The sequence below is a fragment of the Miniopterus schreibersii genome, assembly GCF_964146895.1.
Source record: "Miniopterus schreibersii genome assembly, chromosome: 1".
Classification (NCBI taxonomy): domain Eukaryota; kingdom Metazoa; phylum Chordata; class Mammalia; order Chiroptera; family Miniopteridae; genus Miniopterus; species Miniopterus schreibersii.
Window position 1 is genome coordinate 45,033,678 of NC_138101.1, and position 15,096 is coordinate 45,048,773.

The following is a 15,096-nucleotide window of genomic DNA, read 5'->3' on the forward strand; positions in this document are numbered from 1 at the left end:
TTTAGAAGATTATTTTAGCTTTCATGCTAATGAGCTGTGCAGGGGAAAGAGTGGTGACGGAGACCAGTTGGGCTGTTGGGTCCAGGTGAGAATCGAGTGTCCTGGCCATGCAAAGGCAACTCAGACATCACCTCCTGAAAGGGTTCTCCAAGTCCCAGACTCCACCGAAACACCCTTCTCAGATACTTGACCTTCACACTTTACCAGATATTTAATATATTGAAATTTCATATTTGAATATTTCTATTTTTCCCATTAGAGCATAATGTCCTAGTGGTAAAGACTGTGTCTAACTGACCTTTAAGTGCCTAGCACAGAGCAGGAGCCCAGTAAACTTTTGTTGAATTCAGTGAATTGCCAAGCTTCTAGGCAAAGCAGCACACTCATGAATAGGGAACATGAATGACCCATTGGCCTTTCAGGATTCGCAAAATATGGAGGAAGGATGGAGGTGAAGGGTGACAACCATTTCTCACAGTGGGATAGAATGAGAGCATGTGAAATAGATTCAGTTGGAAAGTCTCGGTTTGAGGACAGATGGTGGTGGAATTAGCATTTAGAGAGGAAACACCCTGTGGCAATTAAAGCAGAGCTAGTGGCATTTGGCTGCATTCCATCTGTTTGCATGCAATTTCCATGCAGGAGCATGGCCCGCCCCCTGCCCTCAGGGGCTTGGTAGACGCTGGTTGGTATCCACCTTGTCATAGCTGTCTGGGAGGCTGCCAGCCTCTGTTCCAGAGCTAAAAATAACCAAAAGCAAGAAAAATATTCACGAACACTTCTCTGAATATTGGAAATAAAAACCATGTTCCCTGCCTTCAAGCAGGGATGGTGGATCATACTTACATAATGTATGGAAATAGCATTAAAGCACAGTATCAATGTATAATGTCTGCCCTGTTGCCACACGTAGGGTTCCCCCTGCTTCTGTTACCAGAAATTACTTTTGATGCTTCCCAGTTCTATACTCTTACCAGAGACAAATGACCAACCACTGCCTTCCCTTCCCCCTTCTTTTTGAAGCTCTTTGGCAGTCACTGAGAAGCAAGGCAGGAAGAGAGCTTCTGCCGCTGCAACCGGGTGGGAATTCTAGGGTTCCTGGTCTTCCCTTCCCTCTTTCCTCACCCCAGTCCCGGCACTGAGAGTATCAAGGACCTAGGAAATGCGTCTGAATACACAGTTCCTATTTGTGGCTCTCGTGGAAACTCCCTTCATTGGCTTTTCTTCAGGAAACCTTCCATGAAATAGAAGGACATTTTGGAAGCAATCATAAATTGCAGATTAATATCCGTAGAAATATTTTCCCCATGACCATTTATTCCCTGTGGATGGGCATGTTTTCATCTGTATTGTTACATATGGTCATCTTTCACTAGGCAACTTAGAGGAAGAAAAAGAAAGGGTATATCACATGTACCTTTTGGGGTCTTTTTAATTTCAGAAACTGAAAGATGACCTGAAGGGCGATCTCTCTGGCCACTTTGAGCATCTCATGGTAGCCCTCGTGACACCTCCGGCAGTGTTTGACGCAAAGCAGCTGAAGAAATCCATGAAGGTATGAGCCCTACCTGAGCCACTTCTGCCCAGGATTTGACTATGTCATCAAAAATAGTGACTTTCTTCCAGTGCACACTTAAGATATGAGTGTAAATGTGCTAGATTTGGATGTCATTTTGATTCTGTGCTCTCCAATTGGTAGAACAACTCTGAAATGGGAAGCAGCTGTAGAACCTTGAGCCCACATGATCCTGGGCTGAGAGGACATTGTCACATTCAAATTTTATTTGTTGTTTAATCTGAGGAGTCAATTTCCCTATTTTGCTGTCATTCAGAATGAATGGCACCATCATCAACCCCATTGCTTAGGCCAAAGACTTAGGGTTACCTTTGATCCCTTGCTTTCCCTCACTCTTCAGAGCTCCCAAATCTGTCTGCAGGCCCATTAGCTCTACTCCAAGAGTCATCAAAAATGAGAGCACATCTCTCAAAATCCATTGCTAATATTCTAGTTCAACCACCATCATCTCTTGACTGGACCATACCAATAGCCTCCTAATTGGTCCCTTTGCCTCCATTTTTGCACATCTCAAATGTATGCACACAGAATAGCCAAAATCATTTTTATAAAGTTATTTTTAGAATCTTTTATGTAATTCAGCTGCATAAATCACCAATGGATTTGAATACTTAAAATTTAAACTCCTTACCATGACCTTCATTATCCAGCACAATCTGGCTCCTGTCTATCTCTCTGACTTTTTAAAATTCTGTCTGTATCAGTCAGGGTTCCCCAGAGAGGCAGAACCAGTAGGCAAGAGATATATATTAAGAGATGTATTGCAAGGAATTGGCTACATGATTATGGAGCTGGCTAGGCAAATCTAAAATCTGAAGGGCAGACTTGAACTCTTAGCACAAGTGGAGCTGCCGCCCACAGGTAGAATTTTTTCTTTTTCAGGGGAGCCTCAGGTCTGCTCATACGGCCTTTCAACTGACTAAATTAGGCCCACATAAAATATCTAAAACAATCTCCCTTACTTAAAGTCAACTGGTAATGGACTTCAGTTATATCTACAAAACACCTTCACAGCAACACCTAATTAGTGTTTGGTTAAATAACTGAGGACTGTAGCCTGGCCAAGTTGACACCTAAAACCATCACACCCACTCCTCCCTTGCACCCTCTCCTGACCACCCCAGTTCAACAAATATCCAGTTTAAGTCCAGCCATTATGTCTTCATCCAAGCTAAAAAGAGTAAGGGACAAAAAAACTGTTCACCTCTGATCCTTGAGGACCATCAGACACTGTATGTGGTACTTCACATATATTCCATTGATGAGAATGTAGTTATATGGATAAACCTAGCTCTAAGGGAAGCTGAGACCTACGGTATTTATTTGGGTAGCTATGTGCTACGTTAAAAATTAGGGGTTCTACTACCAAGCAAGGAAGCTAAAAGATGTATTGGGTCCACTCGGTTTTGCTGTAAACCTAAAACTGCTCTAAAAAATATTTAAAAATTTTAAATTAATTAATAATTTTTAAAGGAGAAATATGGGGGCAACTAGGAATCTGTGATGGAGAGACAGACGCCAGCCTATGTCCATATGCTGCATCGGTCTTATTTGCTCAAGTCCTAGTGTAAATGGCTTCTCTTGGAGTGTCAGTGTGATTCAGTGTTCTCAGTATAGACTCAATATAGGCTCAGGGGTTACTAGTCCCTAAACCAATGGGCCCATTATACATTATTGAGGCTTTAAAATCTCCCTGAATGAAGAGGATGATACATGCTGTGTAGGGATGAACTCAGTCCAAAGAATTGCAGAGCCTTCCTAAATATAGTGGTATGTTCAAATGCTCACTTCTGATCTTGAATGACACAGGCTTTTCCCTTTATACTCTTTCTTCCTAGAATTATTTAATTGATTTTTACACTAGAGTATGAAATTTGGGGAGAAATCTTGATGTCAGCTAACTCCACATGATTCATATTATTTAATGCTAAAATATGGAATATTAGAAACTGCTTTAGAGCCATATAAGACCTTATGTTGATTTGTTTAAAACTGTTCTTTTTATTCATATAAAACAAGATATTAAGACTGAAATGGGGGGTGGGATGGGTGAAGGGTGGAAGGGATCAATGGGGTTAAAGGGGACATCTGTAATATTTTCAACAATAAAGATAAACTAAAAAAAAAGAATGTCAAGAACAGGAAAAAAACCCTGAAATGCATGAAATTAAGTTTTGTAAGTGTTCTAAAAATAGATTTCCTGTTTAGGGCACTGGAACAGATGAAGATGCATTGATTGAAATCTTAACCACCAGGACGAGCAGGCAGATGAAGGAGGTCTCTCAAGCCTACTACACAGGTCATCGTCCTCTCTGCTTACCTTTACCACCATTCACACATGTATGAGCCAGAGCCAGTGTTGCTTTTCCCAGAAACCCACCAATTTCTTTTCCATAAGGCCTTTGAGAAGGCAAGACATCAAAAGGAGGTTTCACTCTAAAATGGGCTAAGGTCTGTGGATTTTCAGAGAAAAATTGAATTTGATTGAGCTAGAAACTGCTACATAACAATGGCATTAAATTTCCCTTTTGCTCTCAGCAATCACTGCTTAATTGAATCAGCTAATTTCATCAATGTAAGAGATTCAAATCATTGTATATTAATATTATATGTTAAAAGCCACTTACATAAGCCTCCTGACTTTCGGTGTGGGAAATTAGATGAACCATTTAGAGAATGTGTTGAGCATGTAGATTCAGTATAATTATCTGAAGTCCTAATAGTCTGTCAGCTATGTAAAAATTAGAAAGCCCCTGCAATGCAATTCTGACACCAACTACCCAGGGTTAGTGACTTCACAAGTTAGAGCGCAGGCCCCACGAGGCTACCCTTACTTCAGAAACCAGCCACAAGGGCAGGTGTTCCCAGGACACATGTGCTTCTTTTCTTTTTTAAATATGTCTTTATTGATTTCAGAGAGAGGAAGGGAGAGGGAGAGATGGAAACATCAGTGATGAGAGTCATTGATCAGCTGCCTCCTGCACGCCCCCTGCTGGGGATCGAGCCTGCAACCCGGGCATGTGCCCTGACCAGGAATCAAACTGCAATCTCTCGGATCCTAGGTCAATGCTCAACCACTGAGCCACGCCGGCTGGGCCCACATGCACTTCTAACCAAATGGCTACAAATTCAGAGGTTCTCACTCTCCCCTCAGGTTCAGTAGCTCACTAGAATGACTGATAGAACTCAAGAAAGTGCTGTATCACCATTAGAGTTTTACTAGTCAAATGAAGAGATGCATAGGGAGAAGTCTGGGAGGGTCCCAAATACGAAGCTTCGATGTCCTCAAGATGCGTGACTCTCCCAGCACATCAATGTATAATTACCAAGCAGGGAGACTCACCCCGCTTTGGAGTCCAGAGTTCTTACTGGGGTCTCCTTACATAGTCATGATGGATTGAAGCACTGGCCACGTGCTTAAACTCCATCTGCAGTCCTCCTTCCACTAGAGGGCAGGCTGATACCATGTGTCTCAAAACCTGAACCCTCTAATCACGTGGTTAGTCTTTCTGGTGTGACCAGCCCCTGATCTCTCAGATCCTGAGGCATCTTGTCAGCAAAAGTCAACTGTGGTTCATGGGGCCTGCCACGGATAACGAAGACATTTCTGTTATTTGGGAAACTCCAAGGATTTAGAGGCATCTTCCCAGGAACGGGACAAACACCAGCCCAATTCTGTGTTATACAAGGACCTCTGTAACCCTCTCCAAGTACCTCAAGGGACCCATAGTTTCTGTATTTGTGTGTCAGGAAACTTCTGCCGTGGGAGGGGTCTAAATGAGGGGTACACTGGCCCCCAGGTGGGGGTCAGGGAGGTTACTTTGAGGAAGTCTCATTAGAAGGTAAATGTCTCGGTGGTAGGTGTTTCATTGTTGATGTGATAATCAGGGTCTAGTGAGAAAAACAGAAATAGCACTTGGTACTTTAACAGAGAGAATCTGATGTAGAGAATTGCTTAGACACCTTTTAGAGGACCGAAAAGCAGAACAGGCACACAGGTGTGGCACAGAGGTGTAACCCCCAGGGCTGGACAGCGAAGGAAGGAGGCTGGGGTTTTCAGATGCTAGAAGCGCAGAGGAGCAGAGCGTCTTGCAGGCGTTGACGCCTCGGGGGCTCGGAGGAGTTCAGCCGTCTGCGACAGGGCTCCATCTGGCTGGAGCTGGTACCCCCGTGGGGGTGCAGAGTGACTTGGTCTAGTTGTCTGGAGACGGGTCGCTGTCAGGGAGAGAGCCCTTCACTGGGTTGACACTGGCCTGAACAGCAGCAACAAGCGGGCTCTTCTTTCCTCCTGCTGCCTCCCAGGCTCCCTCTGGTGCCCCCCAGCCCCGACATCGGTGAACCTGGCAGGGTGCTGGGGGTGGGTGCAAAAGAGAAATGTAATTTGCAGAGTCCCAAACCCAGCTCCACAAAGCAGGGCGTAGAAAGGTAAATTTGGAGTAGATGGGATAACGACTTGATGGGTAAAGTACATTGTAGGTGTTTAAAAAACTTGTTTCCATCAATTCAACAAGATTTTCATATAAAAAATCCTTAGAGCCAGGGCTCTGCACCGAGGGTCCTTGTTGCTTCCTGGTGTTTCTTAGAAAGGCCTCTGCTCCATGAGTTGACCGGCCGCAGGAGGTCCCTGCAGCCCCGCACTGTGCACTGACAACCGTGGAGCTGGCCTTCCCCCGAACAATGGACGGCAGATTCAAGTATTTACTGAACGAACATCCTCAGCATCGAGACTGGGACCCTAAGGCCAGTGCAGGTTCCCCTCGTTTGGGACGTTCTGTGGTCAAGGTCAGAGTTCCCAGGCGTGTGGCGTCGGTGTGGGCCCAGCTCCCCGACGGCCCGTAGGAATGCAATCGGTGCAGGTTCCCTCGGTTGGTGGGGGCTAGTGACACTGAAACATGGGGAAAGGAGGCGGCCTCAGTCACGCGTAGCCAGGCCCTGCAGCCACTCGGGCCACGGCAGCGCTGCTGCGGGCCGGCCGCCTTGTCACTCCCTCGGTGGCCTGGGCACCCGCGTGCCGATGTTTTCGTCACAGCAGCTCCCTCGCTCTCTGCTTCTGCTCCTCTCTTCCCTGACCACACAGCCGTTTTTACGCGAAGCTGGTATCTGCCCATGGTTTCTGGTTATTCTTGGCTTCTGTTTTGTGCCTTCTTTCTTGGAGTCTTTTCCCTTTTTTGCTATTGTCTTTGCCTCTTGTTTCTGTGCAGCTGACTCCCTGGGGAGAAGCCTCAATGGGCTCAGGAAGGCCCCCTCTAGTAGAGAGCGTTATTCTGGACAGTTCTCCCACCAGGTCACCTCTAGTCAGATGCCAGCCCTGTTGCAGTCGAGTGATGGTGTCATATAATGTGAAATGGTGACCCAGGCATGAGAAATCCATCCACTTGGCCCTCGTAAAGGAACTAGGCATTTTGTTTCATGTTCTTTTTCTTATAAAGTATCTGGGGTCCAGGGAGGTGTGGGAGGCTACGTGAGATGACCATAAGGTCTCATCTAGATGATTGTAAAATATAAAATACTTCCTCAGATTCTAACAAATGAGAGCTTTGTTCTTTGGCTTGATATTTTTAAATAAATTATTTTTCTAATTGAAGTGAGGATAAGACAAAACAATATCCTGACTACTAGGTAAAATGACCTAATAATAAACTAATGTTATTTGGTATTTATAGTGTAATTTATATTTATAGTGAGTTTTGCTTATTTGAGTTGCTCTGGACAAATCATAGTTTTCATAAAAAGAGACTAAATCATGCTGGAAGAATTTCTGTCTCAACATAGTCCTTGCTAGTAGATAATCTCGTATCACTTTCTGTAATTGTCTTTTATTGATTTAAAAGGACAAGCGTCCATATGACTAATTTATAAAGCCCTTAAGAATGATGCGGGCAGAGTTCAAACAGCCACCCGGGGTCAGCTACACCCAGGTATGTGGCTCCAAGAGGATCATTGTGAGGTGTGGACGGAGCAGAACAGAGATTTAAAGTCAGTGGGCATGTGCATAACAAGTGATGCAAAAGGGGCTACAACCCGTCAGTACTAAAATATATGAACATACAGTTGTCATTTGTTACAGAAAAATTGTCTGTTTTAGGGTAGCTTTCTTTTGAGAGCTATCAAATAATACAATCTAGCTGTATGCATCAATTAAACAAAAACCGTTACAGTGGCTCAGATAAGACGTAAGCATATTTCTCCCATATGTAGAAGAGGCCTGGAGACGGGCAATTCTAGAACCTGCATGAGAGCGCCTCAGGACTCTCAGGACCCCAGGCCCCTGCCTGCTGACTTTTATGCCGGCATGAAGTCACACTCCTTATCTTCATAGTCCAGGGTGGCCACCTGAGCCCAGGTGCCATCTACAGATCAGGCACGAGGATGGAGGAGGGGACCGAGAGAGTCATGGGCTGTCCCTCGAGATGTCCCAGCAGTGCCACATTTGTGTGCCTACATTTCACTGGCAGGAGCTCAGTCATGGAGCTGCACCTAGCTCAGAGGAGAGCCAAGAGTTAGTCTTTAAGCTGCATGCATTGTCTTGCTCAAGATGAGGGTTCTAGTACTATGGAAGAAAGACAATAGAAATTGGATGGCACGCTGGCAGCGAGCCCACTCAAGCTTTCCCACTCTCTGTGTGGTCCTTCGTGCCACTTCAGATGAAATGGACCATGGCCTGATCCAGAATGGCAGTTCTTTCTGTTCCTGGGCGTCTGCCACAACATACACTCTAGTAATAGTTACAACAACGTGTCTATCTCATAAGAAGACCAGGAAGTTAAAAAAAACACATGATGTATTTTATCAGGTTACTCCTTTCTTGCCAACTTTGACATTTAGGCTTTTCTCTGGTTTATAGTATTTTTCAGTTTGTCAGGGCTTAACTTCACTCTTCTCTGGTTTCAGCGTATAAGAAGAGTCTTGGAGACGACATTAGCTCTGAAACATCGGGTGACTTCCGGAAAGCTCTGTTGACTTTGGCCGACGTAAGGTTTATTTTATATTTTTTATTTCCTCAGTTAGCTGCATGCTTAAAAATAATTATTAGGAAGTTAAAAAATATCCAAACTGAGGCAATGAGTTTTCGATTTTCCTTATGAAACGATTTGCTCACTTTGCGTTTGCATTGCCACCAAGCAGTGAAATGTTTAACCGCCATCAGAAGAGCATAACATATTCATGTCATGGAAAACTCTTTGTGTGGTCAGTCTACGGATTCAAAGTGTTTAGATCAGGTTTCCCAGTACACTGGAAAGGTTCTGATAATTCGTCTGACAAAACGATTGCTCATTTCCATTATACGTGTCTCCATTTTGATAACATGTTTATTTTCTTCTGGGCTCCAGAAAATATATATTTCTTTAGTTAGCATTTAAATTAAGTATGAAACATGATACAGAAAAGTTATCTTCAGTGATGGGTATATCTGTCTCAGGATTTAAAAACTGACTTGCTGCGGCTTCATCCTTAGGCCTTGGGAATTGCTGCTAAATCACTTGTCACCAGGTGACTAAATGAGGCCACACCTTGCTGCCTCTTCCTAGGAGGCTCATGACTTTATAATAAAGGTGGCAAGGTCAGGGGTGAGCTGTAATCACAGGTGTGTGTAAGGGAGGAAATAAGTTAAGCCCCATCTCACTGGCCTCTCTGAGCTGATTTGCACAGCCCTCCAAGTGTGACAGAACCCCAACAATGGTTCTACCTGAGGGCTGAAGCGGCACTTGTCAAAGTGAGGCCTAGGCCACTAGGAAACAAGTTCCTAATTTTGGTTTCAGTTGTTTTAAATGGTGAAAACCTTATGAAGGTTGAACCTACAAACCCAATGTATGGGGCACTGCTACAAACATTTATTCAAAGGTGCACGTCCATGTGTGCACATGGCGTGGGCACATCCATGAGTGTGCACATGGCACATGAACACACAGGAGGCAGTGAAGACTAGGGCTTCAGAATCAAACAGAACTGGAATCTTATGCTCCTCTGTTGCCTGCTAGCTTTATGTGTCTGGACACATTACTTTAGGCCTCAAAGCCCTTGTTTTCACATTAGTAAAATTAAAGTAATAATAGTACTAACCTCACAGGATGCTGCAAAGATAGATGATAAGATGATAGATGATGATATAGATAGATAGATGATGATAGATGATAGATAGATGATAGATAGATAGATAGATATAGATAGATGATTGATAGATAGATAGATAGATAGATAGATAGATAGATAGATAGATAGAGATAGATAGATGATAGATGATAGAGATAGATAGATAGATAGATAGATAGATGATAGATAGATAGATAGATAGATAGATAGATAGATAGATAGATAGATGATAGGTAGATAGATAGGTAGATGATAGATGATAGATAGATAGATAGATAGATAGATAGATAGATAGATAGATAGATAGATAGATAGATAGATAGATGATAGATAGAAGATAGATAGATGATAGATAGATAGATAGATGATAGATAGATAGATAGATAGATAGATAGATAGATAGATAGATAGATAGATAGATAGATAGATGACATGATGTACTTAGCACACAGAAAGTGATCAGTACATGGTGGTGGTGGCTTATTATTATTGAATCAGTGATGACCAGCACCTTAATGACTGGAGCAGAGTGCGTGATGAGAGAAAGGCGGCAAATAGTAGAGATTCTCTACTCACAGTAGAGAATCAGCAGCACTGAAAAGAAGCAAGTAAATCATGCAAAAATCAGACAAGGATCGAATGTTTGAACACAGTAACAAATGCACTTTAAATATTATAGCCAAACGTTTCATTCACCTCTAATCTTCAGAATAGGTCAGGCAACGGTCTTCCCCTCTCTCTCCCATCTCTGTGTGCTGAGGCGCTTGTGCTTGAGCACACACACTTAGCCACAGGGCCTTCAACAGCAGAGCTGGTAGGGACCTTTGAGGTTTTAGTTTTCTTAATAAATTTTATTTTTTAGAGAAGTTTTAGATTTATAGAAAAATTGAGCAGAAGTACAGAGGGCTCCCTTGTGCCCCTTCTCCCCTCCCCTCCCTGTTTCCCCTGTTATTAACATGTTGCATTAGAGTGGTTCATTTGTTACAGCTAATGAATGAATGCGGATACATTATTTTTATTAAAGTCTGTAGTATACAACAGGGTTCACTCTTTGTGTTATACGTTCTATGAGTTTTGACAAATGCGTAATGTCATGCATCTATCATTACAGTATCATACAGAACAGCTTCACTGCCCTAGAAATACTTTGTGTTCCAACTGTTCACCTCTCTTCCTCCTTCCGAAACTCCTCACAGCTGGTCATTGTACTGTCTCTGTGGGTTTCCTTTTCTAGCCTGTCATATAGGAGGAATTATACAGTGTGCAGTCTTTCCGGACTAGCTTCTTCCCTTAGCAGTATGCTAAGTATCTTCTCATGGCTTGATAGCTTATTCCCTTTTGATGGCTGAATACTATTCCATTGGACAGGTGTACTATAGTATGTTTCTCCTGTTGAAGGGCACCTTCTTGGTTGCTTACGAGTTTGGGCAATTATGAATAGAAATGTCTGTGGACATTCATGTGCAAGTTTTTATGTAAATATAAGTTTTCAACTCCTTTGAGTAAATACCAAGGAGAGCGATTGCTGGATTGTATGCTAAGGGTTTATGTAGTTGTGTTAAGAAACTGCCAAGCTGTGTGGCATTCCCACTGGCAATGAGGGAGAGTTTCTGTTGCCGACAGCAATATGATAGAATCAGTGTTTCGGGTTTTAGCCATTCTAATAAGTAGTGTCTTATTGTTTTAACTTTCGATTCCCTGATGATACCTGATGTTGAGCATCTTTTCATGTGCTTTCTTGTCATGTGTGTATCTGAAGTATGCCCAGATCTTCTGCCCATTTTTCAGTGTTGTTTGTTCTCTTATTGTTGAATGTTGAGAATTCCTTATCGATTTTGGATACAAGCCCTATATTAGATATGAGTTTGCCAACAGTATTTTCCCCCAGTCTGTGGCTGATCTTTTCATTCCCTTAAGATTGAGGCTCAGAAAATTGTGTGATTTGCTGCCAGCTTTGTGGCCAGTCGGTGACAGAGCCAGAACGAGAGCCCCGGGAGCCCGAGTCCTCTTGCTGTGGGCCCCCCTGGGGAGAACCTCCGGGTGCCCTGCTGGGGGCAATACCAAGCGTTAGAATCTTCTGTCTTTAAACGGGCTGCCCTTGCTTTTATATTCCTTGCTTAGGGCAGAAGAGATGAAAGTCTAAAAGTGGATGAGCAGCTGGCCAAAAAGGATGCCCAGGTCAGTACCAGAGCAAAGAAAACGTCTCCTTTGACTACAGCCTCCCCTGCTTGTCTCCGTTCTCACTTCTGTGGCACCAGCCGGGCTGTCGTCTCCTGTCCTGTCTGAAGGAGAAGCCTGAAGGCCGGGGACCACCCAACCCCAGCTCCTGCCTCCCCTGTGGGGCTATTACTCCCCTCGCCCCTACCACCCCAGCTCTCAGAGTTCCAGTCTGCTAATTGAAGAATTATCTCTCTGACTCTCAAAGAAAGTAACCCCCTCACCCTTCTCCTTCCACCTCTTCAATCTGAGAGAAAGAGAATTGTGTCCATAATGACCTGTGCGTCTTCCCGCCTTGCCGCAGATTCTCTATAACGCGGGTGAGAACCGATGGGGCACAGACGAAGATAAATTCACCGAGATCCTGTGTCTAAGGAGCTTTCCCCAACTAAAACGAAGTAAGGACTCTCCTCACAGTCCTTTTGGCTTTGTGTTGTTTTGCAGATGTTTTCTGGGTTTAATATACAAAGCTCTGGAAAATGGAGTTAAAAATTGCAGAGGCTGTTCCGTTTTTATGTATCAACAGTTCAGCAAACAAGTCAGGGCAGAACTGACAGGACTCATTCCCCTCGGGGCTGAGTAGGGACCTAGTGAGACAGGTAAGGGGGGGGGGGGAGAAGGGGCAGCCCTCTGGGGTGAGAGCAGAGAGGAGAGACGGAGGGACGTGGCTGCATTGCTCCCCCCCAGCTCTTCCCTGGTTGGCCGCTTTCCAGAGAAGCCAGGCGCTGCGGTGTCTCTGCCGATGCGTTCGCTTGGGCTGACCCACCAACCTTCAGCTTTCTGATAGGAAGGTAAATTGGCAGGTGAAAGGGGCGGTGCTCTCTTTGTCACACCAACTATTAAGTGTAACTGCTGAGCACCCACCCCCTCAGTCGTGCATCTCCCCGACTGTTCTGGAAGCAACAGCACCCAGGCGCCCAGAGCTCCGTTCCCGCGAGCGCCTGGCTGTGGCTCCAGGTGCACGTCAGGAGCACAGCCACAGCGCACGACAAGCGCCGGCCGCGCTCACGGGAACAGGAGGAAACCTGAAGATATTACCGGGGCTTTTTCATCATCGGGTTGCCCTTCCTTAAGTTTGGCATTAGAATATCATTTATAAAATAATGGTAATAGTATATCATGATTGCATTTTTAATGTCTTGGTTTGAAAAATTAAAAAAATCCTAGATCTCTCTCCAAAATTTCTTTTTTCAAAGTTTACTTGGAAAAAATTTTACTTGGCTTGCAAAATGTGTCCACATACTTAGCGATGCATGTACAGGTTTTGCTTTGGGGCAAAAACTGATCAAGAAATTCGGGTGCCTGCAGGTAAATATAAAGTAGGCCATGCCCCCTGAGGGAAGGATCTGCTCAGCAATAAGAAGTCTTCATACTGAAGATTGTGTTAGCAGATAAAACATAATTGATAATGACCCAGGTGCTGCTATAATTTAAAAACAGCCCATCTTACTAGATATATTATTTATTATTTAACCTTTTAGGCTATTTTAAGTGCTAACAGCCTGGGAAGGGCGGGGGAGATCATTGAGGAAAATGGCCTATGAAGTTCAGGTTTTATTGGAGATGATTTTTTTAAAAAAGATATGAAAAACCAAAGACTTTCATGTTTAAATTTTGATGATTTAAAGAAGGGGTTTTTGAGCTCGCCACTTGATTTGCTGCATATCAAGTCAGAAACTGGAATATATCCGTGTGTGGTCAGCTGGATGCTCTCACTGTTTTTGTGGTGCTGCCTTTTAGCATTTGATGAATACAGAAACTTCAGCCAGAAGGACATTGAGGAGAGCATAAAAGGAGAACTCTCTGGGCATTTTGAGGACCTACTGCTGGCCATAGGTAAGCTCTTGAGTACTTACAACCTGAGTTACTTTGCACTTGATTTAATCAATGTCGGGGTTAGCTCCTTGTAAGAATCCGGACTGATCCATCTTCATGCCCCACAGCCCCTCCCAGTCCACGGCGCACACAGTGTGTTCAACAGATACTATTAAATGGATGCATGAAAAAGTTCGTTTTTACATCTTACTTTGCTTTGAACTCTGTATTTGACTTGTCACCGTATTTGGATTGTAAATTCCTTGAGAGAGAAAAATATTATGTTTCTACTGGCATTTTTATTGAGCCTGTTGAAAGCTGAGACCTAAGCCGATTTGGTCATTCACCATTTGGGGTTATTTTTGGAAGATGTCAGTGGCAAGTTGAGCTCAGGTCAGTGGCTGTGGTAGCAGGGAGTATGTCAAAGAGAAAGTCACAGCCCAGCCGGCGTGGCTCAGTGATTGAGCATCGGCCTAGGATCCAGGTGATCGTGGTTCGATTCCCGGTCGGGGCCCATGCCCAGGTTGGGGGCTCCATCCCCAGTTGGGGGCGTGCGGGAGGCAGCTGATCAATGACTCTCTCGTCACTGATATTTCTCTCTCTCTCCCCCTCTCCCTTCTTCTCTCTGAAATCAATAAAGATATATAAAAAAAAGAAATAAACAAAAAGAAAGTCACAGACTGAGTCTGTTCCTAGAGAGACACGTGGGTGAACAAGCGGACAGAAACACCATCGCGTAAGCCCAGCTGTCTTCTCAGTGAGGCCTGTCCTCTAGGCACCCGAACAGCACCTTGCACGACAGGTGCCGTCAGAAGAGTGAGAGACGAGTCAGAGACAGGCCACAAAACCTGTCACGTGCTTGCACACACACAGGATTATTAGGAATCCTAAACCACTCTAGCTTAGGGTGGTTACTGGACTTGCTGCAGGCTATTTCTCTATTAATTCCAGGGCAGGACTACCTGTGCTCCACATATCTTGTCATTCCTTCAATGAAAAATCATTTCTGTCATTCACCATGGTAATTAATAGCCCCTCTGGTGAGATCAGGACAGCCGATGCCTAAAGGTACCCTCCTCCAGACTGAGCCTCTGATTCATTTTCAGATATTAATTACCTCGTCTGGAGGTGAACTCCCAATTAGGGTTTCTCAAATTGTATTTTTAAATAAATACTCGTCGGGCACTTACCATGTGCTCAGCTCTGCGCTAAACTCTTTACAAATATCGACATATTTAAGCCTTGCAACAATCCCATGGGTTAGGGACTATTATTATCGCCCCTGTGGAGATGGTAACCTGAGGCACAAAGGGTTAAATTCCTTCCGCAGGTTCCCCAGGGAGTGTGTGGTGGCGCTGAGGCTCTAACCAGTGGGACAGCCAGCCACTCCATGTGTG

General features: G+C 44.2%; 1 protein-coding gene across 6 annotated transcripts in view; it reads left to right on the forward strand.

Annotated features, from left to right (window-relative positions):
• The window catches only part of ANXA3 (annexin A3), a 50,293-nt gene that overhangs the window by 21,933 nt on the left and 13,264 nt on the right, over nucleotides 1-15,096 (forward strand). For all 6 annotated transcript variants that reach the window (XR_013997501.1, XR_013997502.1, XM_081117591.1 and 3 more), the window contains 6 exons: nucleotides 1,442-1,555; nucleotides 3,785-3,875; nucleotides 8,468-8,547; nucleotides 11,789-11,845; nucleotides 12,189-12,282; nucleotides 13,625-13,720. Coding sequence is in view for 4 of the 6 variants with exons in the window: in XM_081117591.1 (XP_080973717.1) it covers nucleotides 1,442-1,555; nucleotides 3,785-3,875; nucleotides 8,468-8,547; nucleotides 11,789-11,845; nucleotides 12,189-12,282; nucleotides 13,625-13,720 (532 nt within the window). In the remaining 2 variants the exon portion in view is untranslated. The remainder of the gene's footprint in view (nucleotides 1-1,441; nucleotides 1,556-3,784; nucleotides 3,876-8,467; nucleotides 8,548-11,788; nucleotides 11,846-12,188; nucleotides 12,283-13,624; nucleotides 13,721-15,096) is intronic.